General features: G+C 34.8%; 1 protein-coding gene across 5 annotated transcripts in view; it reads right to left on the reverse strand.

Annotated features, from left to right (window-relative positions):
- Positions 1-540: 540 nt before the first annotated feature.
- LOC143534679 (glutathione S-transferase-like) overlaps positions 541-26,448 on the reverse strand; it is a 28,929-nt gene continuing 3,021 nt past the window's right edge. Inside the window, exons 1-3 of one of the 5 annotated variants that reach the window (XM_077029119.1) lie at positions 1,969-2,204; positions 1,819-1,867; positions 541-1,069 (exon numbers count right to left, since the gene is read on the reverse strand). In XM_077029119.1, coding sequence (XP_076885234.1) covers positions 621-1,069; positions 1,819-1,867; positions 1,969-2,115 — 645 coding nt within the window. In that variant the 5' untranslated portion in view covers positions 2,116-2,204 and the 3' untranslated portion in view covers positions 541-620. Of the gene's footprint in view, positions 1,070-1,818; positions 1,868-1,968; positions 2,205-11,678; positions 12,239-12,592; positions 12,642-12,745; positions 12,928-26,448 lie in introns of those variants that run through there. The other 4 variants (XM_077029115.1, XM_077029114.1, XM_077029113.1 and 1 more) reach the window with 4 other exon arrangements.

A 26,448-nucleotide genomic window follows, 5' to 3' on the forward strand; every position in this document is an offset into this window, starting at 1 on the left:
AAATGGGTATGTGAAAGCTGATATGGTACAGACATGGCATAGAGAGAAGATTTCACCCCACCCATTTTCATTGGTGTTACATGAATGATCCTTTGCGTTAATATGCCATCACGGGTTATGTCCTTTGGTGTTGGCAATTAAGTCCACATGGGAGGAAAAGTCAAACATGTTATGTCATTTGGTTAAAAGGATGTCTATTTCGGTGTTTAAGTCCACATTGGAGTAAAACATGTTGAAAACATGATAATGAATGATTCAGGTAGGTTTTGGCGTTTTGTGATGATTTATAAATGTTGATATGATCCCACCTAGAAAGGACTATAACTATTGTATTTTTAAAATAAGTATTTTTAATAATATATACCAGACCATTTATATAAAGTATAATATAATTGTTATCTTTCTTTTTCTTTTCTATTAACCTTTGAACAAATTTTTCATTACCAGCCTCTTTGAAAACCAGATCAATCAAAGAATTCATTCTAAAGAGCTTCATCAATTTTATATATTATAGTTGGGCAGTGATAACTGCTCAACATCAAACACCAAATTATTTAAAAATACAAGCATAACATACAACTCACATAGCTATCTTAAATTATCATCAAACCTAACGTTAATTAATACGCAGACACACCAAAAACCTTCACACAAGCAGGCCTAGCCAACATATCCGCAACCCACGCGCTCACATGTGGCCGCGCATTAAACACGCGTTTCATCTCCGTCCCCATCAGAAAATTAGTCATAGGCGCGTGGGACAGATCCGCCAACGAGAAACTATCTCCCCCCAAATACTTGCTCTCAGATAACCGCGCTTCGTACACGTCAAGCACGCTCCCCAGCTTCTTCTCCTCCTCATTCACGATGTCCTCATCACCGTTCTGTCCAAACAAAAACCGCTTCATACATAGCTCCCAGACTAATTTCCCCACCACCGGGTCAAATTTATGAGCCTCCACTTCCAACCATACGTCTTCCAAAGCCGCCTTCTTCGGATCCGGGTTTATAAGATCCGTCCCCTTACCAGCGTATGTACGTGATATGTACCGTGCAATCGCCCTTGATTCTACAACAATTTTAATATCTAGATTAATACAAAGTTGAATAGTGTTTCGCTTTGTGGGCTATGAATGCGATTTATGAGCCGTTAATGCTATGACTATAAGATCTAATTTTTTTCAGAACACTAAATGTTACATCTACTCTATTCTACACTAATAATAACTAAACTACGTATTTGCCCGCCCCTACCAAGTAGGCTAGCCCACATTAGCTTACGGCTAAAGGTCTATTAATGTGAAGTCAGCAGCACACTTTATTGTTTGTTGACGTTCTGTTTCGATGTACACACGACTCTTTTTCTTAATACCAAATATAGTTGAATTTTGATAAGACAACTAACAACAGATTTGAAATTAGCAGAGGGAGGTTGAGAGTGGGTAATGCGGGCGCTTGGACGGGGCACCTGTTTTTTAGAGGTAAGAAAAATTTAAAATATTCCGATATTATATATATATATTTAGAATACCCGAACTTTTATAAGAATGCTATTTTATAATATCAAAACACTTTATAGTCTGTTTGGGTAATAAATTCATTCTAATATCATGATTTTGCTAATTGTTATGCTTATTACTATAACTTTAATTGTTGTTTAAAAAAAATCGTTTACATTATTTAGTTCGTTAAGGCTTAAACGATATATTTTTTTTTCCAGCTCGGTCAGGGTACGTGAACTCTCAGGGCCGGCCCTGAAAATTAGTATGCAATAAAAAAACATTTGTGTGATGTAAATTTGAAGCCATAATTAATTACCAAAGAGCTTGAGATCGCCATCCTCGAACGCTGGAAGCTGGCCGAAAGGCTGCATTCACATACATAAATACATATACAGATCAGATATTGACAAAGTGAATATATAAAACTATATATTTGAAAAGTAATTACTATGTGAGTTGTTCTTACGTTACGTGCAAGCATATGAGGCTTTTTGTGTTCTTGTGATGCTAAATCGACGGTAATGAGCTCGAAATCGATGTCTTTCTCGGCTAGGCAAAGCAGTACACGGAGAGTGGCGGTGGAGAACATGGAGCCGTACACTTTGATTGTCATTTTGATGGTTGCTGAATGTTGATTTCGATTCAAGATGTAGCTAAAAGAAGGGATAGTTTGAGATCTGAGAAGATGGTGATAATATGGTATTGATGCATCTTGAGTGGTGGGTGTGGCTTTAAATAAGAGATAAATGAGGAAAGGTACTAGAGTGTTACGTCTATAGTGACGTGATAATAATTTAAAGTATGATTTTCTTTTCACTTTTATTTTTTGTTGGCGTGTATAATTCTAGTTCTAGAGATTTCATAAGATTATATTATGTACGAAAATAACAAAATGAATATAAGTAGCAATGGTTGTATTTAAGTGTGGCGTATGATTGAGGGTTAAATACATGTTTGGCATTAAGTTTGAAAAATGTTTATTGGTTTATTTGTGTTCAAATAAAGCAAGTAAGCAAATAGTAAGTTAGGCATAAGCTGATATACACACAAGAATTATACAGTTAGGGTTTTGAATACTAGATAATAGATAAATACTGTAAATACGCATAAGTCCCCAAAAAGGATTTAAAATAAGTAAAAAAAAGGAAGTGAAATACCCACCTTGGTAATTAAGCAAGAGATAATGAATTCGTTAAGATATAAAGATAGATCGCTCTTCGGAAGTACCGACGAGATATCCTAATAAAGAATAGTTGCGGATAATTTAATATGAATTCAACAGCGAATCTAAAACTAGATCGAGGTTCGGGATTTGATGATCGGGTGAAATCTTACGAAAGTTAATTATCATTATTTTATTATTAATTTCATTATCAAGTTTTATCGTAATAAACATGATTTAATTATATAAAATACATAAAAGTACTTGAATAAATATTTATAAATTTGTTGGATAAATTATATAAAGAGATTGTTAAAAATATTTATTTTAAACTAAAAAAATATGCTTAATGTATTTATATATATCTTTATTATTAATAAAGATTTCTTTTATATTAATGTTGTAAATAATAGATAACACATAATAAATAATAATATTTATATAAAATATGATCTTTTATAGAATACGTAAACTATAATTTTTAATACATTAATTAACACGATTATATTAAATATATACTTTAGATTAAACTATTTTTTATATATTAAAATTTTTATCAATTTTAATAATCCATTACATATACATATTTATAAATATATATAGCATATATATATATATGGTGTTTAACCAAATTTCAGAAAAATTATTGATTTATATATCAGTTTTAATAGTGTAACGTTTATTTGATATTTAATGTTAACTATATTAAATTAATTAAACCTTTTAGATTGTTAAACAATTAAAACAAAAATAAATAAAAATATGCCATGGCCGGGACTCGAACCCACGCCATCAACCACTGACATGTAACACATCCACACACACCAACCAAGTAGGCTGGTGTGCCAGATGGTCAATATCCATAAACAAAAACATATATGCAGGTATAATGAATAACTAGTTTGAACAAAACCCTAGAATTCTAAATAGTTTAATCCGTTAATGTTTCGAGTAATTAAGTTTATGGTTATTTTGCAACGATTAACGACAAGTTCAATGTGTATATATATTACCTTTAACGATGATTTGAAGGTAATTAATTGACCACGACAACGTCGGCTTTATTCATAACAAGAACACGATACAAACGTCAGTTATAATCTAATTCAGTAAAGGGGTATTGACGGCGATTATCAAGAGATCATATCTGTAACTTCAATTGAATTTTGGTGATCGATATAATGCATATTGAGAAACGGGTTAAAACGGTTTATTAATTAGGTTAATTGTATCAAAATGATCTTATTCCTAAAATTAAACGTTGGTGCAAGTTGTAGTCATAGCCCCCGACCCCTATATCTTGGGAGGGAAGCCGTGAACATTGATTGGTGGTATCGGTGTTTATTAAATTATTTTACAGTGGAATATTTTATCAGAACCGTAGTTAGGAAAAATGATCAGAGTTATAAAAACACCATGATTATTATTATAAACTGAAAATTTAATTCATTTTGATATAAATATAAACTTTATAGGGATAAACACTAATTTACAAATTACAAAACAAGTTTCTTTATTTTGGTGACTAGCCACTTATTCAAGCTGGAAGCCCATAGACATCATTCCTTTGTCTCTTAACAAGTCACCTGAAACATGTTTAAAATATTTGATCAACAAGAAATACTGGTGAGTACATTCATTTGTAAATGACACATTTTACAGTTACAACATTAAGATGTTTTTACATCTGCCTGCTTACAAATCACCGAAAGGTACTTGTCACTCGACCGTATCTATGACTGTGGTCATATTACTTATTGGCTAAAACTTGTCCAATAAGTAACGTATAATAGCCCAGTAGACAAGCCTTGTATACAAAACTCCACAATACCAGTAATAACCATCCCGTGAGTCTACAGAGACTTAATCACTGTAATGTATTTAAAATACTTTAAAAATATATTTGAAAACATTTCGACCACCTGCCATGAGTTTTAGTGGTTTTGAAATTATCATGATAGTGTCAGAAAAACAGTTGTCTCACGCAAATATGTGTGGTACAAAAACTTGAATGTCTCACCTTGCAAGTTTACAATTAAAGAATGCTTCCTGGTATTAAACACCTAGGTCAAACACAACGTAGTATATCAAGATTAGTATAAAACCAATAATCATAACGATAATCACTATATTAGAAACTTTACACGATGGCACAATGTCTTACCTTAATAGGCAGAGCTTTTGTATTCGCGTATATATAAGTTCTTTTTCGATCGAATAGGATATCGCTACAATAACTCGGGTATTATACCATCTATATAAGAAAATTTATGTAGAAAGAAAAGTTTTGGACGAGGAATGAATGTCTCAATTCCAACCTATTTAAAGGAATTTTTGAAGCTCGTCGCGATACGCGATGGCCATAAACAAAGGGCATCGCGTATCGCGAAGAATCTCGTAGCTTAGCCGAGTCAGCCCTGGCTCGCGGCGATGCGAGCCAAAGTGCGCTATCAAAGCGCCACATTGCGCCCATCGCACTTCGCCCGAGCCCGTGCGCGGTGCGCGTTCGGGTGCTTCGCACCCTCCGCTAGGACCATTGGGTGTGATTTGTCTTATAAGAACATTAACATATGAGTTTTCTTTCTTGTAAAGAACTCACTAGTTTTATAATCTGCGATGTGGGACAAGAACTTACACTCCTATTTATACCATGGTGAAAGCCTCTCCTTTTCTTTCCTCCACCAATATGGGATGGAATTTTATTCTTTTATTTCCTTTACTTTTTCCTTTAATTTATTTTGTGGTTTGTTATATTGTATATGGACATAAGAATCATCTTGCGATATCCATTTCGTTTATAAAACAAAGATTAAAAATCAATCTAACTAATGGGTTACGTTTTGGTCTAGGATACGGGTGAAGAATATGGGTCATGGGTTTGAGCATGATTATAATATAATAAATAAATTAAATATTTGATTTTACATATAGCCCCCTGAACTTTGAAGATGGAAACAAAAGGGGGTTATAGTATAGTCTAGGGTTAAAATTGCCAAACTTTAAAAGTTATATACATGTTTTATATAATTAGTTAAGTAATAATATAATAATAGTTAAGTAACTTGATAAACGACATAAAATTTCCCGAACACAGAAGCGGGTCGGGTATTAATAGATTCGAATAACCCGAGTTGTTACAGCGTTCCCATGGGAAACCATACCGCCGACTGCCACTTGACACCCGTTGTGCCACCACAAGAGCAGAACTCTCTAGCGTAACACACGGTAAGACAAAAACCCGGGTGAGCTTAGGGTTCTGACAACCTTTGCACAAATAAATCAAATCCTTTATTATCAATATCCACCAAAATGTGACACAAATGAGATTCGAACTTGAGTATCCACCGAAGAATCCAAGACTCTTACCACTAGATCACCAATGGGAGATTAACTCCCTATCTTTATTAATATTTATTCCTTTCATACCATTTTAGTAAAAAACTCCAACGTCATTGTGGTACAAATAGACCTTTTATAATAATGTTGAGTATTCATTGAGCATATTTAATAACAATAAATGTTTGATAGGTAATTATGTAAATGGCTATTTACTATGGAAGGACTTTAAAGCCTCTCTATGTTAACGTCACGTAAGAAACGAAGCTTTAAAGTCTTTCTTCATAACGTTCTGTTATGGTTTAAAGCCCATTTTCCGCCACAATACACACACACACATATCTATATCTCTGCGTGTGTGTACATGTGTATCGATCTCCTCCCCCTCCCCCCACCCCAAGGCGCCCATAACAATCCGTCTAACTTCAAAATAAAGTCTTACAATAAAAGTTTTATGCAATTGCTTCACACCCAACTACTAAGTCCAAACTCATCCGCTCTCTTCAATTTATTCTTTTATTTTCTATTTATATAACAACAAACTTTTTCATCAATAGTTATTATATTTAGTGTTAAGCTAAAAGAATTAATAATGCATTACGTTAGTGCCCGTGTATCACACGAACGGAAATTAATAAATTCGTCAGTTAAAGGTAAACATATATAATTGTTTATTTGAATAAATATAAAATTATGAATTTATGTGTAAAGATGATTTTAAGTAAATCATAATATTACTTATGTAAGGCCCCGTTACCGGTGCCTTACTTTAACGTTGGATTTAATCATAAACACAGTTCTGAATATCAGGGTTAATTAAAACTTTCGCGGAAATAATAAACTTCAACCAATATATTACATATCCATCATTCTTGTCATTAACGAACATTCAAATCATTTAAACTTAAAACATTGTCTTTTAAAACATTATAACATAACACTTCATTGAGATGCCAGTGTCTTCAAATTCATGTCATGTGCTTCCCCTCAAGCAAGTTGCCTCAATCTACTCACCTGCGTGCATACTAAAAGTCAGCTACGCTGAGTGAGTTCTAGTTAATCAAACGACATACCATACATTCACATACTGACATATGTACCCAAAGGTACATACTTCATATTTATTTACATACTTACATACATGTGTACTTTCATTATTTCCTTCATACTTACATACATACTTTCACTCATACATATACGTTTTAAAGATCATTCTGTCCTATAACCTTCGCCGATATTATTAGGGTCGGTTCCCTACGTTCGCCGATATTATTAGGGTCGGTTCCCTACATTCGCCGATACTATTAGGGTCGGTTCCCTTCATTCGCCGACATTATTAGGGTCGGTTCCCTACATTCGTGCTACTATAACATACCTGTCATTTACATACTTTCCTTGACAATATGTGCAATCTCCGAAGAGCGTTCACGTACCATCAACATTTCATTCATACATTGTTCATACATCATACATATTCATACATACGTCATTCATACATCATACATATCAATTATACCTTTAACTAACACTTGACGGCACATGCAATATCCGAAGATCGTTCACGCACCGTCAAGCAATCGTCATACATAAATCATACAAGGCATACACTTACCACCTAAGGTAAGTGTATTGGCTATCACATCGTGTATGCACACAGCCCCGAAAACATAAAAAGGAAATGGGGCTAGAAACTCACCTCAATGCGGTTGCGTTCACTGTTTACGGTTATTCCCTTCTTCAGCTGTGCACAACTAACTGTATAATAATCATACGTATCAATAAACTATCACTACACATATCTTCTTTCTAGTTTAATTATTACCCTCAACGAACGGGGGTCCGGGGGAAGCGCCCCTGGAAGCGGGGTTCTAGGGGCGACAGCCCCTAGCAGGGTCCAAGGGGCAGAGCCCCTGGCTGGGGTTAAGCTGTCTTAACACATTTTTCATTAGGATTTTGAATCGTTAAATAATTTGCTACTTAAAGTCCAAGGGCTTCTTTGTAATTAAATCATTCTTTTCTAAGTCCAATGACTGTTATTGTCATTCCGTTAAACTTCTATTTCGTTACTGGTTCATAACGAATTGGCTTATCTTAGCGAACTGGTTCCTATAACGAATTGAACCCTTTAACGAACTGGACTTCTTAACGAATCAGTCCATATAGCGAACCGGTCCAAGTAGCGAACTGGACTTTCTAATTCGTTATTTCTTTTAACGAACTAACCATCACGAATCAAGGGTAATTCGTTACCCTTTCTCTTAACGAATCAGACACGAACTAGAGCTAGTTAGTTAATCTTTCCTTAGACGAATTAGCTAGCGAATTACTTCTAATTCGTTAGTTGCTCATTAGCGAACTAGGGTTAGGTCAGGGAATGTCAAAACATTCCCTGACATCCTTAACCTCGTATTAACTTTTCCGGTGCCGCCGCCAGAAAACCACGGATTCGCCGGAAAAACGAGTTTAGACTCATTTTTCACCGTTTTTCGCCCCGTTCGATCCAGATCTGAGCTAGGGTGATCCCTGAGCTCATCTTAGGTTCGGTTTATACCCGAATCCACCCGGATCTCGTGACATAAACGGTTTAACGGTGTCGGCTCGTCGTTTCGTGACTATATCTATTGGTTAAAGCTCATACAAGATCATAGTATCATTACCTTGGATCGGGATCGGTTTCCTTGGTGATTCCGGCTAGAGAGAGAGAGAGCTTAAGTGTGTGTTTTGGGAGGTGTATGGAATGTGTGAAATGAATGATTAATGGGCATTTATGACTTATATAATTATGGATCATGGGTTTAAGCCCATGGTCCTTTCCTCTTTCTTTCATAGCCCAAGTCCATAACTCATATTCATTTAACCCAACACTAGCCCGACTCAATATAACTTGCATTTTCATTTATTACCGAAACTATAAAACGGGATGTTACAACTTAAAATAAATATAAAAGTTTGTTGTTGTAGTAAAAATATATATAAATAAGAATAAAAGGGTTTATGTGTGTGAAAAAAATAACAATGAGCTACTATCAAGTTGAGTAAATGATTATAGAATGAAAATATGAGTAAATTATAGTATTCATCTTTCTAAGGTTATATAACTTGTGTTCTTAAACTTCTTAAGTTATATGAATAATCATGTATGTTAACATGTTGCGTTTTGTACTTTGGTCTAATGGGTGTCTTTTTTTGTGTTAAAATTACCCATTATGGGGTATATTTCTTCCAACCCGTTGCCACTTAGGTGTTGTTTGTTTTTTAAGAGGTAAAATGTTTGTAGTCTGCGGATCACATCTGCAGATTTCTGTAGAAGAAGATGTGGACCAAACCTCTGCAGTCTGTAATGAGAAGACTGTTTGTTTTTTAACGTCTGCATACTTTTAAAATAAACTGAAATATTAATAAACCGTTTTTTAAGCTTAAAAAAAGTTTTTAACATCAAAATTTATACCTAAATTTTCTACAAACTTTCTTCAACAAAAAACTAATAATAATTGAACAAGTGCAACAAAAAACAAATAATAATTGAACAAGTGCCTATAAACAATACATCAAGTTATAAAAATGATTCATGTTATTGAGATATGATCTAAAAAAAATAATAAGAATTTAAAAAATGTAACAAAATTGTATATCCTTTGATAATAATTGAACAAGAAAATCTTTTTTTTTCTTGACAAAATAAATAAAGAAACCCTTAATATTAATATATGATTATAATATAAATAATATTAAAAACAATAAATATATAATAATGATTTAAAGATTACAATATGGTAAAAACCATTTTACCCGTAAGCCAACTTCAATCTAACAAAGAAAATAAAAAACCACACCCTTTATCTTCCTCTTTCAACCTCTAGGGTAACCAATCTTCAGCCGTCAAAATCCGTTGCACCACTTTGTGTTCCCCTCAACCAAAATCCATCTACCAATATGATTAATTGTAGATCCAAGTAAGACTTTTCCACCTGCAACAACAAGTTGTGGCAGGGGATGGGTTGCGACGAAAGTTCATAAGTGGCTGGCGGAGCACCGAGGATGTCTGGCGGAGGCGGAGAGCGGGTGGTGAGGGTGTCGGTTGAGGAGAAGGGTGGAAAAGAGGGTTTGTTTGAAGTTGATAGGGTTTTGGGAAATAGAACATGGAAAGATGAGATGGGAAGATGTTAGAAGATTTTGGAAGCACATGGTCCATGTCTATTTCAAGAAGAGAGCCTACATACGTTTTTTAATAAAACGTCTTTCGGAAAACAAACACACTGCATACCTAAACGTCTACGCGTGGTCTGCGCGGCGCAGACAAAAAAGATCAGAAAATGCTTTTCTAAAAAAACAAATACCCCTTTAATACGACAAACAACTTTTTTTTCTAAACATGTAAAATCTTAAATCTGGTGAACAGCCGGATCACAAGAACAACCTATGGTCATAACCTAACCTTTGCCACATTGCATTCAACTAGTGGTGGAGAAGTTGATTTTCTTTTTCTTGTTTTTGCTCTCTAAAAATTAACCCCGTATATTATTTTGAGATTCTGTTTAATGTATTATATTTTATTAACTGTTTTCTGAATAATGTAATAACACCATCTTGTTTATTTTTATTTTTAACATCTAAGTATAAATTTTATTAAAAATGTATCTATTTCAGATAAAACTTGTTTTATTAATGTGGTTTCGATCAATATTATTGGTTTGCGATAATAATTATTTTATTTCTTAATATTTGTAAATTATCATAAGTGATATTTATCAACTATAAAGGTGGTTTAGGTTAGGTTTGGTTTAGAATGATAGCGAAACGTTGAATTGTATAGGAAGAAAAATTGGTTTTTTAACTAAAGTTTGTTTAAGTGGATTGTGATAGTCGGCGCTCGACAATAGAATGTCCACTTTGGAGGAAAACATGTTATGTCCGTTGGTCTAATGAATTTCTATTTTGGTGTTGAGTCCACATTGGAGGAAACAAGTGGCAGCATATACGTTTTGGCTTTTTGAGATGATTTGTACATGTTGATAAACCTACCTAGACAAAAACTATAAAATAAAATAACTAACTGTTATCTTTCTTTTTCTGTTAACTTTTGAACAAAGAATTCATTCTATAGACTTTCACTAACACGCATTATATATATATATATATATATATATTAGTTTTTATTCCCTGTATTATGTTTTATATTATTTGTTTATAATATTTATTTATTTTTGAATTTTATCTTTTTTATTGTATGAAAGTTAATAATATACTTATGGTTTTATGATAAATTGTTTCACAAATAATTGAGATGTTATAACACGGTTTAAAAACTATATGGGTTTGATGAGACCAAAGACCCTTTTATTTTTTATTTTTACTACAGATTGATTTTTTTATCATAAATAATATATATCTTTTTTTAAATAAATCATATATTAATTTTTTGTATATCCTTACCTTATAGAATTATTATATCAAATATTTGGTGAGATTAGTTTTTAATTTAATGAGATGTTATAACATGTTTAAGAAATATCTGGGTTTGATAAGACCTATACCCTTGAATTCGGGTCAAATGCATGAGAAGTCTTCATTTAAAAATCAAACAAATGTGGTAACTCTAAAAAAGGGAAACGACCACATCGCGACACGTAAGATTTTTATGTTTTCGTTTATATATATTATAGATATTTAAGATTGTTAGGCAGTGACAGCTTCTCAACATCAAACACCAAATTACCTAACGGTATAACCACCACAAGCACAACGTACAACTGACACAGCTATCTTAAATTATCATCAAACCCGTAACATTAATACGCAGGCACCCCAAAAACCTTCACACAAGAAGGCCTAGCCAACATATCCGCAACCCAAGCGTTCACATGAGGCCGCGCCTCAAACACGCGTTTCACCTCCGTTCCCATCAGAAACTTAATAATAGGCATGTGGGACAGATCCGCCAACGAGAAGCTATCTCCGCCCAAATACTTGCTCTCGGACAACCGTGCTTCGTACACGTCAAGCATGCTCACCAGCTTCTTCTCCTCCTCATTCACGATATCCTCATCACCGTTTTGTCCAAACAAAAACCGCTTCATACATAGCTCCCAGACTAATGTCCCAACCGCCGGGTCAAATTTATGAGCCCCCACTTCCAACCATACATCTTCCACAGCCGCCTTCTTCGGATCCGAGTTTATAAGATCCGTCCCCTTACCGGCATATGTAAGTGATATGCACCGTGCAATCGCCCTTGATTCTGCAACAAATTACAAATGTTACACATACTCCACTTCACATCAATAATTCAAAACTACTCATTTACCCAGCCAGGTTTTAACCAGGTGAGGAAATGAGCCAATGTTCGGCTCGAGCACGGCTATGACGGGTGAAATTAATACATCGAAGTCCAAATGAGATAAAACTTAAAAATAAATGTGAACGAGCTTGAGCTAAATAACTAAACGAGCTTTATTTGATGACTCAGCTCATTACATGACTTTTTACCTATGCAAGCTCGAGTAACTCGCAAGCAACTCGGCTAGCCATATAGATTTAAGATTAAAATGTAAGAAACAACATTTGTGTGATGTAAAGTTGTAGACACGATTACCGAAGAGCTTGAGATCGCCGTCCTCGAATGCGGGAACCTGGCCGAACGGCTGCATTATATGCATACATATTATTAAAATAATATATGGAGAAAGTGAATAAACGTATATATATGCGGATACTAATTAGCAATTACTATGTGAGTTGTTCTTACGTTACGTGCAAGCATATGAGGCTTTTTGTGTTCTAGTGACGCTAAATCGACGGTAATGAGCTCGAAATCGATGTCTTTCTCGGCTAGGCAAAGCAGTACACGGAGAGTGGCGGTGGAGAACATGGAGCCGTACACTTTGATTGTCATTTTAATGGAAGCTTAAATGATGACTTCAATTCAAAATGTAGCTAAAAGAAGGGATAATTTGAGAATATTTGAGAAGATGGGAGTGGCTTTAAATAAGAGATAAATGAGGAAAGGTACTAGAGTGTTACGTCTATGGTGACGTGATAATAATTTAAAGCATGTGAAACATCATCATAAATGATTTTTTTTGTTTAGCGTGTGTAATTTTACAGATTTCACATTATTATATTCTCTACGAGAGTAAACGAGTATAAATAGCAATGGTTATATTTAAGCAACCCGGCCCAAAGGAAGGGCGCCGTGGCGGAGAGGTGGACGGAATCAGACTCACTCTCTCAAGAGGCTAATAATTGTTAATATATATATATATTTTATATATAATTGTGTTTAGAAACAAAGCTTACAAAATAATTCATTGGTTGGATGGAAAGATTTTTTTACAATGGAATTAAAGGTCACGGGTTGAACTCCCACAAATAGTTTTTTTTATTCCTTTATAAAAAAAACTTTCATTTATGTTTTATATGTGTTATTTTAGTAAAAAAATTGTTTGTTATTACCCTTTTGTTTTGATTCGTTTTAAGCTTTTGAAAGATAACCATATTGATAAATTGTCAAATTATGTATCACATAATTGAAATGCGATTTTAAGAGCCCGTTTGTTTCTCATCACACACTCCAAATTTTTAAGTGATTCTCGGAAACATCCCTATATTTAAGGTGCTGTTTGTTTTGAAGACAAAAACTGTCTACAATCTGATTTCATCTAATTTCATGTCTGCAATCTGAAAATATAATATTGTTTTTTATAAACTGGATATCGTTTGCATAAACTGAAAATTATTTACCTATCATACTTATCACAATAGATAGAAGTCATTTAACATTCAAGTTATACAAAAATACTATAGTAGCACCAAGTATTAATAACAAAAAAAAAGTAAAATAAACTCAAAGTACGTTATTTTGCATTAATTCTTGTGCTATTTGATCTCGAAGTTGACTCATGAATTGACAATTCGCTGAACTTCCATGTCGTGGTACTCCTGCTTCTCTAATTTCACCACCATGTTGTACATGTTCATCTCTATCTTGAAGACTTACATTTGGGTGATCATATTCATCAAAAAGCACATCGGTTTAAACCCTCTTTCCGTATAAAATTGTGAAGCGCAAAACATGCAATGGTAATATTTCATTGTGTAACCAACGAAGGGAGCCATTTTCTTTAGTATTGGAAAATCGTGCCTTCAATACACCGTAAGCACGTTCAATAACATTTCTAAGCTTTGCATGTGCATGGTTGAATTTTTCTTTGTCGGTTAATGCACGCCTTCGATGGAAATCTCCTAGCCAATACCTCACATATCTATATGGTGCCATAAATCCTCGAGTGTGTGCATACGCAGCATCACATAGATAATATTTATCTGAAAACAATTCAATATTCAAACTATATAATATAGATAATAAAGTTAAAATCATAAATATATACCCGAGGGAGGAAATGGAAATGGTGCATTTGTATTTGTTAAAGATTCGGACAATATTCTAGAATCATGTGCTATTCCTTCCCATCCGGCCACGAGAAACGTAAATATCATGTTGAAGTCACCTATGGCCAAAACGTTTTGATAACACTCGCCTTTTCCTCTTCCTCTATATAATTGTGGTTTCTCAACAGGAACAATAGCATGTATCAAAGTTCCATCAAGTGCACCAATCGCTCCCTACGTAGAATTTAATAGTTAATAGTATATGTGGAAAGAAATCACCAAAGTATTTGTATAATGTACCTTAAAAGTTTGTCGTAAACTCTTATGATGCCCCGGAATATTTGGATTAGGATTAAAAGATGTTGGTACTATAACGTCTTTAGCAAACTCCATCATTCTTGACAATACTTCATGAAAATACTTATGAATTGTTTGTTTCGAGTGTTGAAATCTACGCTTAACAACTGAAAAACGTTGATTGTGACCGAGCATCATAAAAACATAGCCAATTTTTCTTCAAGGGATACATGTCTACTATATTTTAACCAACCTTTTAGTCTAAAATGTGTGCAAAGTTGAACAAAAGAATCACGTGACATGCGTAGGAGTTCAACGCATTGTGTATTGTTCCATTGCAACAACTCTAAAGTAAAATGGTGTCCGGACATAACCGACGTGGTATCTTTTTTTCTTTTAAGACGTCTCGGCCAAAAGTATCTAAGATACAAGAATATCACAATGATGAGCAACAACTTTTGATTATAATCCATAAGAAACCTGTCAATAACAAGCAAAAAAAAGCTCAAAAACTACCATATTTATTGCCAAAAAAAAACTATTGTCGAAAATAGCCAAATATAAAACACATAATGGTTCAAATCACATAATAGTTTAGAATACAAAACACATAATGGTCCTATGGCAATGTCATCCAATACAACAAAAAATAAAACACATAATGGTTCAAATTACACCAAACACACAAAACACATAATGGTTCAAATTACACCAAACACATAATGGTTCAAAATACACCAAACACATAATGGTTCAAAATACTCATATCGCTCCCTACTTCAATATCCCCAATTTTGTCCCTGTCATCTTAATCTACCCTTTCAGCACCTCAGGGTCGATGGTAAAGTCATCCATGCTTGTCTCATGTGTGTTGACTGACCAAAAATATTAAATGCTGCCAAAAACAAAGGATCTATAGGATTTAAACCAACTAACTTTTAACTTCTCATAACATTCATCAGTTGATGGTCCCTCCATGCTTTTCACCATATGCTTATGTGCATCATGCATATCACTAGCCAAGTTATCTAGGGTAATGGAGGTTTTAGCCTTTTTCTTTGGCCTAACTTCTGAATCATTAGAGGGTTTAACACTAGGTCCCTAATTGTTGGTCGGATCTTCATCTTCATAACCTTGTTCATGAGAGTCTCCGTCATTCTCTTCTAAATTAACACTAGCTTCTATCTGAAGTGTTTAGACATGTGGGGATGATGAAACCTCAGATATATGGGTAGATGCACATTGATTACCACCATTTGCACTAAGGCCTTCAAACACAACTATGAAAAGGTCATGATGAGGCAATGGTCGTGTTTTCAATGACATCGCCCTTAGGTGACCCTGCGCCAAATTAATAGGAACTATTTATTCTCATTATTCTTATTAATACATGAAAAAATATTGAAGTTCTAAAAAAACACACCTTTTTAAAATCTTCCCATTCTTGAGGTGTTAAAGTAAACATATTTGTTTGTGGGTTGTAGAGATTTCCAGTCTTGTTTCTCAAATAGCACCATCCTACATATTTTGCTTTCAAAGTATCAAAAACATTTCTAAGCTGCTTTTGAGTCAAATTCATGCCATGCTCTTCCTTAAGTTTCTTTCCTAGCCTACCCCAAGACTCTTTACGCAAGCTTTATCCATTTCTACCTACTCTCCCTATTTCTTCAAGATATGTATCTAACATGCATTTGATAGTCTCATCCGTCCATTGTTGTCGACCATAATTATTTTCCATCTAGAATTAGATCACAAATAAAGATTCTTTAATGCTAACAACTTTTATTTTTACAAAATATTTTGCAAGATCCGGAAGATGTTATAAATAGGGGTGTTAAAGTCAGATATCCGTTCGGATAGCGAAACGAATATCCGAAAATTTGGAAATACAAAAATAAGAAAACTTATTTCAAAAATAAAGTTTCAACATTGCAAGAATCCTTTTCAATCCGAAAATTTAAACATAACAGAAATTGTTGAAGCAAAAATTAAAAGTATAAAAAGATTTAATGAAAAATTCAAAAATATATTGATCTTATTGGTGCATCACTACAATTCATAAACTTCTGGAAAGCTCATGTTTATGAGTGATGATCAAAAGTCATAACACACACATTAGAAGTGAAAAATTGATCAAAGTCTCAAAGTAAGTTATATAAACGCTAAATGGCATATTACTTAGATGATAATGAAGATAAGCAACAACTTGAATCAACCAATTCCTACTACCTCCTTAGATGTTTCACCTATTTCTATACCTCACATCACAAATTCTGACAGAGAATGAATAATGTAACGACAATGAATAGAAAGAACATTGCATAATAATAACGAAAATCCTACATTATATTCTGTAAAACAAACTGAGCCACCGAAAATCAATGCAAATCCATTGGGTTAGATCATATTCCAGTTTGACAAATTACCATTCATATCAAAATTTTGCAGATACATAAATGCATTAATATTAATATTAATATTAATATTTTTGATAGTTAAAATGAGTTGGGAATTTAGCAGAGTGAAACCCCTAAGGGTATTACCTCCTTAGGCGCGAATCAATCAATTAGTTTTGCAGGCAGGCAGATCCACATAAGAAACAATGAAACCCTAACTAATTGAAGTTTATTATAAGCAAAATTCAGATAGATCTACAGGCGGTGCTGCGCGGTGACGAATAGAGATCTGATGGACGGAAAGGTGGGGTCCGGTGATGCGGCGGCGCTGTCCGGTGATGTGACAGCGACGTCCGGTGATGCGGCGGCTGTGGTGGTCTTTAGGGTTTGAAGATAAGTATCTCCATATCCAGAGAGAATGAGATGATATGGTTTTTTCGGGTGTGAAGATGTATGAAGACTTTTGATATTTGATTATAACTTAAGACAATAAAAGCAATTTTAAGATCTTTAAAAAAAACAAACCGTCTGCAAAAGCTTATGTCTACGCGCCCGCAGACATAGGCTCCTTGCAGACCTCATAAGCAAAAACAAACACAACCTAACTTAGGGATGGGCAAATTCGGGACTGGTACTGGTACCGATTTGGTACTATCGGTACCGAATTGGTACCAATGTTTTGGGTTTCGGTACCGGTACGGTACGGGACCAGTATTTCCTAAAATTTTACCTCAAATACCAGAGAGAATGAGATGATATGGTTTTTTAGGGTGTGAAGATGTATGAAGACTTTGGATATTAGATTATAACTTAGGACAATAAAAGCAATTTTAAGATCTTTAAAGAAAACAAACCGTCTGCAAGAGCTTATGTCTGCGCGCCCGCAGACATAAGCTCCTTGCAGACCTCATAAGAAAAAACTAACACAACCTAACTTAGGGATGGGCAAATTCGGGACTGGTACCGGTACCGAAATCGGTACCGATTTGGTACTGTCGGTACCGAATCGGTACCAACGTTTTGGGTTTCGGTAATAGTACCGGTATTTCCCGAAATTTTACCTTAAATACCAGAGAGAATGAGATGATATGGTTTTTTAGGGTGTGAAGATGTATGAAGACTTTTGATATTAGATTATAACTTAAAACAATAAAAGCAATTTTAAGATCTTAAAAAAAAACAAAAACAAACCGTCTGCAAGAGCTTATGTCTGTGCAACCGCAGACATAGGCTCATTGCAGACCTCATAAGCAAAAACACAACCTAACTTAGGGATGGGCAAATTCGAGACTGGTACCGGTACCGAAATCGGTACCAATGTTTTGGGTTTCGGTACCGGTACCGGTACGGTACAGGACCGGTATTTCCCGAAATTTTACCTTAAATACCGGTACCGTCCCGGTCCCGTACCGGTACCGGTACCAAACCGAATATTTCGGTACCAAGAATTCGTTATTTTCGGGACCGGGACCGGTCGGTACCGGTACGGTCCCGATCTCATCCCTAACCTAACTTACCTTGACTGATGTTAGGATTTTTATAACAAACACAAGCACACCAGACACCAGACGTCCACAAACAATGCCTCTCCCCGCCCTGACCACTTTAGCCCCTGACCACCGTCCACCACCGGCACCGGCAGCCTCACTCAGTCACTTTCGCTGCCTCGCACAACCGCACTTTGCCAGCCACTCTGGCACTCAGCCCCTGACCAACGTAGTCCCCGTCCTCTATCAGCCATTCAGCCCGTCTTTGATCCTCGTCCTCCTGCCACTGCCTACTCTTACTCGAAGTCTCGAATCCTCCCACTTTGAAGGTAATAATTCATTGTTAAATGTTAATCATTCTTAATTGTTAAGTGTTAACTACTTAATTGTTAAGTTGTTTGTTAAATTTAGTTTTAGTTTGTTTGATTATTGGTTATAATTTGTTAGTTTGTTAGTTTCTTAGTTTTAAATTTGTTAGTTTGTAATTGCTGATTTGTAGGTATTTTGAATATGAAGAGATATTATCAAAGTTAAACATCGAACCTTGGATCATCATCTTCAAGTAGTAAACCGTCAAAAATAAATTTGGATGATCTACCATGGGAGGAAACCAATTTCATCTTATAACCCAAGTAAAAAAGATGAAATTAGACGGGCATATCTACTTAGAGGTCCATGTCAAACAACCGGGCATGATTGTCCTCTATCAAATTTTAGTGGTAAATTAAGACGCTTTAATGAGGACTGGTACACTCGTGAATTTGGAAATTGGTTGGAATATAGTGTCAAAGCGGATAAAGTGTATTGTTTGCATTAGTACTTATTTAAGGAAAGTGGACAAAATGATGCATTTCTAAGTGAAGGATTGCGATGTTGGAAAGGTGTCGGGAGAAATCTAGCAATCATGTTGGTAAATGCAATAGTTTTCACAACAAAGCACGTAAAAAGGGGAAAGACTTACTTAACCAAGCTCAGTCTATACATGTGGCCATTGATAAAGGAACATATATTTTGAAAATATTTGAGGAGTTTTTTTCCGGGGAGAGTTTCAGTTTTGGTATTTTGACTTTGTTCATTTCCTTGTTACCAAAGTCAAGATACCCGGTGAACTTGGCAAAGTAAAGACTGATTAGTCTTATTGGTTGTATTAATAAAGTAATTTCAAAAGTACTTGTTAATCGATTATAGTGTGTGATTGGGAAACTAGTCTCCGTTGAACAGTCGGCCTTCTTAGCGGATCAGAACATGCTTGGCGGTCCCCTTATTTTGAATGAAATGGTGACTTGGCAAAAAAGTCGAAGAAAAAAGGCTTGCTCTGTAAGGTGGATTTTCGAAAATGCGTATGATTCATTAAATTGGAATTTTCTAAGTTTTTGTTTTTGAACAAATGAAGTTCCCGACAAAATGGAGGAGGTGGGTGGCGGCGATACTAGCGGGGGGGGGGGGGTATCAGCGGTCTTGGTAAATGGGTCTATAACTCCCGAATTCGCTTGCTCTCGTGGTCTCCGTCAAGGGGATCAGTTATCTCCTTTTTTGTTCGTTTTAGCAATGGCGACTTTGTCGGGGATAATGAAGCGAGCGTGTAGTACTCAACTTTTTAAGGGGTTGAAATGCGGGAGGACAGGTCCGTCGGTTTCACATCTCTTGTATGCCGATGATGTGGTTTCCTAGGTGAGTGGGATAAGACAAATGCCTTAAATTTACGTTGTATTCTTCGATGCTTTTATCTCGTGTCCGGTTTGAAAATTAATCTAGCAAAATGTTGGGTTTATGGGACTCAGGTAGATCCATATGAAAGGGAGGAGATGGCCAGTTGGCTGAACTGTAGGGTGGGTGTGTTCTCGTTTAATTACCTTGGGTTAAAGGTGGGTTGTAACATGAACCCAGTAGCTTCTTGGGACCCCGGTGGTAGAACTATTTAAAAAACGGTTGTCTAATTGGAAGGATAAAAAATTGTCGATTAGCGGGCGAGTTACGGCTTTAAAAGCGGTATGGAATTCTCTTCTGACTTATTATTTTTCTCTTTTTAAGGCTCTGATTGGGGTATCGGAGAAGCTTGATAGGATAAGGCGCACATTATTTTGAGGAGGTTCGGAGGAAGATGCGAAAATTAATTGGATCGAGTAGGACAAAGTGGTCGAACATGTAAGCAAAGGCGGACTCGGTGTTGGGTCTCTACGTATAATGAACCTCGCCATGCTAGCAAAATGGTGGCGGAGGTTTAAAGTAGAGAAGGGCGGGATGTGGAGAAATATAGTTTGGTCATTTCATCATTCGGATAGTTCCTGGTCGACGATTCTAGCTAAAGTTTTCTTAGCTGGGCCTTGGAAACAAATCATTAGGATTGCACCAGAACTAGAGGAGTTTGGGATAAATATTGAAAAGGAGATAAGGTGGGAGAGGGGTAATGGCTCAAAATATGTTTATGGATTGATAGATGGTGTAACGGTTCTCCTTTTTTCTCGTGGTTCCCTCGACTTTTTGAACTTGAAATCAATAAATTCTGTAGCGTTTCGGCCCGTTTGGTTATGTATATGGAGGAGTTATGTGGAGTTTGGAGTTGGAGTAGAGAGCCAAGGGGGAGGGAGGAACTAGATGAGCTAAAGGAGTTGCTGCAAGTATGTCAAGATATTAGTTTGCGAACCGGCCGAGACCGTCTTGTTTGGGGTATGGATGGATGTTACGGGTTTTCTCCAAAGACTTAAAAGAAAGCATGGCTTCCGTTATAAGCATCACCATGAATTATTTGTTTGAGTGGAACTATTTCGTGCCTAAAAAAGTGGGGATTTTGGCTTGGAGGGTGGAAATGGAAAGAATACCGGGGCCATGCCTTGGCAAAACGTAATATTAACGTCGGTTAGGTCGTGTGTCCCATGTGTAGGGAGGAGGAGGAGTCGGCGGAACACTTGTTTTCTTCATGTAGATTTGCACACTTAATTTGGGATAAAATTGTGAGTTGGTGTAAGGTGCCTAACTTCTTCATTTTTTCAATCTGTGATCTTCTTGAAGCGCATCAATATTTGAGTTTGCCTATCCAAAAAGCAAAGGTGTTTCATGCCATTTGCTTAACAACAATATGGTGTATTTGGAAAGCTATAAACGAGTTGGTGTTTGAAGGAAATGAGGCTAATCTAAGAGGAGTAATACGAGAAATAAAGGCTTTAAGTTTTCTATGGATTTGGAATAGATCAAAACATACAAGCATAACTTGGGAGAAATGAGACAATTTCAACTTTGGTCTATTGTCAGGGTTATGGATGGTTTGGGTTGTTTTTTTTTATTTTTTATGTCTGAGTTTTATCGATTGTTTTTTTTTTTTTATCTGGGCTAGCTTCTTGTTGGTCTTCGCTTTCTTTCTTTTAATATATTTCTTGATTGATCGTTCAAAAAAAGTATAAGTCCACTTTGGAGTAAAACTTGTTTTGTCCGATGGCCTAATGGATGTCTATGTTGGTGTTATGTTTTCATTGGAGGAAAAAGAAATTCTATTTTGGTGTTATGTTTACATTGAAGGCAAAAAATGTGGTGATGATTTTTATATACAATCTTTAATTCTTGTATTACGGGGCTGTTTACATTTTTTCTTTTTTAATATTTGTATAACTTTTTAGATTTTAATTTTATTTATTGTAAGAAAGTTAAACATAACTAGAAAAAAACTATACATATTGTATTTTAAAAATATTAAATATACATAAATGAAACTTTTAAAAATTCACTGGTTGCTCACCACCTGCTCTCAAGCCTTAAGAATATTTTATTTATAAATTAGTGTATCTCATGCATTTGACCCGAATTCACTTGTATAGGTTTCACCAAATCCAAATAGCCCTTAAACATGTTATAATATTTCATTATATTAAAAATCAATCTCACCAAAAATATGATATATATGAAAATTCTATAAAATAGAGATATATTAAAAATTAATATCTGATTTTTTTTAAAAAAATATATTGTTTATAATTAATAAACAATTTTATAATAAAAAAATAAGTGGGTCATGTGTCTTATTAAACCCAAATAGCTTTTAAACGAGTTATAATATCTCATTTATATGTGATATTGTTTCATTATCAAACCTCGAATTGTATTATTAACTTTCTTACAATGAATACAATTAAAATAAAAAAAGATATACATATTAGAAAAAAAAATTGTAAAACAACCCCCGGTAATACGAGGATACAAGCTATTAAAAGTTTAATGTCAGACCATTTATATATGGATTAAAATAATCCAACATTTAATGTGTTGGCCAATAATAATCTCACCTAAGTTATTTCCCTCTGGCAGTCCCACATTTTCCATGTTTTTTGTTTTATGATCCCCCGTTAAAAATAATTAACGGGGTTAACTTTTTGCTGATGTGGCTAGATGAGTTGGCATTTGAAAATCCTACATGGCTTTTCAGATCGCACACACACACCCGAAAACACATGGTTGTTACGATGTCGTTTTCCACCTAACCGTTTAACACTAGAATATCCTCTAACCACCATCTGACAACTCTACCGTCTTCAACCTCTATCCTGACCTTCACCAGCCGCTCACTTACCTCTCTCCGGTTATCAATACATCGTCCGGCGGTGGTTGCGTCAGCTTCCAACGCCGTAGTAGTCGAGAAACCGGCGGTTTCGAATTAGGGTTCAGATGACATCAGATCGTCTTCTTCGAATTAGGGTTCACATGACATCAGTTTGTTGATCGTCTTCTTCGACATAGGGTTTAAAAGATATCAAATTTGAAATAGGTGTTTCATAATAGGTGGTTTGGGTGTTTGAGGGTTTGAGAAAGTAGAGGAAGTCCAGACGAGAAGCAATGCAACGACGACGCTAAAGAAGAAAATGAAGGCGTCGGAAGTGATTGAGAACGACGACGAAACCACCATACGCCGCCGTTGTTTCTTACCGGCTGAGATGAAAATTGTGACAAAAAACCTCCGGTGACTTCATTAGGTTTGCGTCGGTGGAGGTTCGGCAAGGTTAAGGTGAAGTAGGATTTTTAAATGCCTATAAAGAAAAAAAAATCCATATGTAGGATCTTTAAATGCCAACTCATCAAGCCACATCAGCCAAAAACTAACCCCGTTAATTATTTTTAACGAGAGATCATAAAACAAAAAACATGAAAAAAGTGGGACTACCAGAGGGAGGGAAATAATTCAGGTGAGATTATTATTGGCCAACACATTAAAGGTGAAATTATTTTAATCCAATAATCCTTTATATAAAGTACTAGTTTTTATCTCCCGTATTAAGAAATTGTTTTACATTATTCGTTTCTAATATTTATATTTTATATGTTTTTTTGGATTTAATTTTATTTATCATAGGAAGGTTAATAGTATACTTAGGATATGATCATGAAAGAGTTTCACAATTAAATGGATATTATAATCGGTTTAAAAACTATTTGAGTTTGGCGAGACCCATGACCCACTTATTTCTTTTTACTATACAATTGTGTTTTAATTACAAATAAATATTTAAAAAAATCATCGGATACTGATTTTCAGTATATCCCATTTTATAAGATTTTTATATTAGATATTTGGTAAGATTAATTTTTAGTTTAGTGATGTGTTATAACCCGTTTAAGGGCTATCTGAGTTTGGTGAGACTCATACCTGTGAATTTAGGTCAAATGCATGAGAAACCTCTATTTACAAATAAAATAATTAGGTAGCTTTAGAGAATATATGAAAATTTCGTTTATATATATTTAAGATTAAGATAATATAATTGTTATGTTATCCGTTCTTTTCTTTTCTATTTTATTTACTTTGGAACAAATTTCCCATTAGTGACCTCTCTAAAATCCATATCGATCAAAGAATTATATAAACTATTAAATTGTAACTTGCCGTTTACTCACAGATTGACACTGTAGACAAGGGGTATATTAGACAATAGCCGATTAAGATTCTAACCTTTCTGTTTTCAGTTGCACAGATTATTTTGGTTGTGGATAGAGCTTTAAAGCAAATGGTATCGGTAGCGTACCGGTACCAATTCGATACCAACTTTTTAAGATTTTGGAGTTGGTACGGTATCGATATTTTACCAAATTTTCGCCTTTGGTATTGATGCCGAACCGGTACCGTACCAAGCATTTTCGGTACCGGTGTTGATCTCATCCCTACTCTAAAGCAGGTTTAGCTTCATCGACTTTCGTACTGTCTCGGATCGGCTTTGGGTAAGTCAGTTGTTAACTCATGTTTACATATTTGGAAATTTTACTTATAAAATTTGTAGCCATTGCAATGATAAGGAGTTTGATTGTAGGGCTAATGTGGTTCCAAAGTTGCAAACATTCCTAAAGTTGAACTATAAGCATTGAAACAGATAACTGCAAACTTTGATATCAGCATGAGGAGGTAAATATTATTTATTTTATCTAATAAACACTTAAAATATAGTGATTGCCAAATTCTTTTATCAGCCCGTTTTTATTGCAATTGGACAAGAAGTCAACTGCTTCAACATCCAAATTGGGTTAGTATTACAAATGTAAGCTGTTATATTTAAACAAGTCAAAGTCAAGCAGAATGGAATAGAAACTACCCTTATTTTGGAGGAAAGATGAAGTTAGTTGAGATACATGGACCCGAACACGACCCACACATTTGGAAGTTGATCCCAACACGACCCGTTTAATCGTTGAGTTTTCGTTTGATGTGCTAATGTCTGTTTCATATTTTCAGTATATATCGAAATTTTTTAATTTTACCTATTCAAACCCATTGTTAAATTTAAAATTTTATAAGTAGTTAGGTTGTCGTTAAACACATTTGCATCTAATTAGAGTATTATACTAACTAAGGGTCAAGTTATTTTACAAAGGGTAACAAAAATGAGAAGTGTGAGAAGCCATAAATAATTGACATGTGTCAAGTGTGGACCAAAAGGAAAAGGGTATAGAGGTAATTGTACATATTTGGCACATGTTAATACCCCCATCATTTTAGAACGTCTACAACTTTTTCGTATGATATATTTTTTAAAAAAAAAAATTCATCATAATAACAAGCGTTTTTTTATCTTTAATATGAGTATGATTTTGTTATATGAAATTTAAAACAAAAATCACGTCATTGTGTTTTTTCGCACACCATTGTGTCTTTTCGCTTATAATTGTGTCTTTTTTCGTCATTGTGTCTTTTCACACACCATTGTGTCTTTTCGCTTATAATTGTGTCTTTTTTCGCAGACCATTGTGTCTTTTCGCACACCATTGTGTTTTTTCGCTTATCATTGTGTCTTTTTTCGTCATTGTGTCATTTCGCACATCATTGTGTCTTTTTCGCTTATCATTGTGTCTTTTTTCTTCATTGTGTCTTTTCGCTTATAATTGTGTCTTTTTTCGTCATTGTGTCTTTTCACACACCATTGTGTCTTTTCGCACACCATTGTGACTTTTCGCTTATCATTGTGTCTTTTTCGTCTTTGTTTTTTTTCTTCATTGTGTCTTTTCGCACACCATTGTGTCTTTTCGTTTATCATTGTGTCTTTTTTCGTCATTGTGTCTTATTTCTTCATTGTGTCTTTTCGCACACAATTGTGTCTTTTCGCTTATCATTGTGTCTTTTTTCGTCATTGTGTTTTTTTTCTTCATTGTGTCTTTTCGCACACCATTGTATCTTTTCGTTTATCATTGTGTCTTTTTTCGTCATTGTGTCTTATTTCTTCATTGTGTCTTTTCGCACACCATTGTGTCTTTTCGCTTATCACTGTGTCTTTTTTCGTCATTGTGTCTTTTCGCACACCATTGTGTCTTTTCTCGCCATTGTGTCTTTTCGCACACCATTGTGTCTTTTTTCACCATTAATACATGTTACACAATAACTTGAAACGTAAAGCACAACGGTGAATACGTAT

The sequence above is a fragment of the Bidens hawaiensis genome, unplaced genomic scaffold (assembly GCF_021521415.1).
Source record: "Bidens hawaiensis isolate Kalapana, Puna unplaced genomic scaffold, B.hawaiensis_p1.1 tig00010256_1, whole genome shotgun sequence".
Lineage (NCBI taxonomy): Eukaryota > Viridiplantae > Streptophyta > Magnoliopsida > Asterales > Asteraceae > Bidens > Bidens hawaiensis.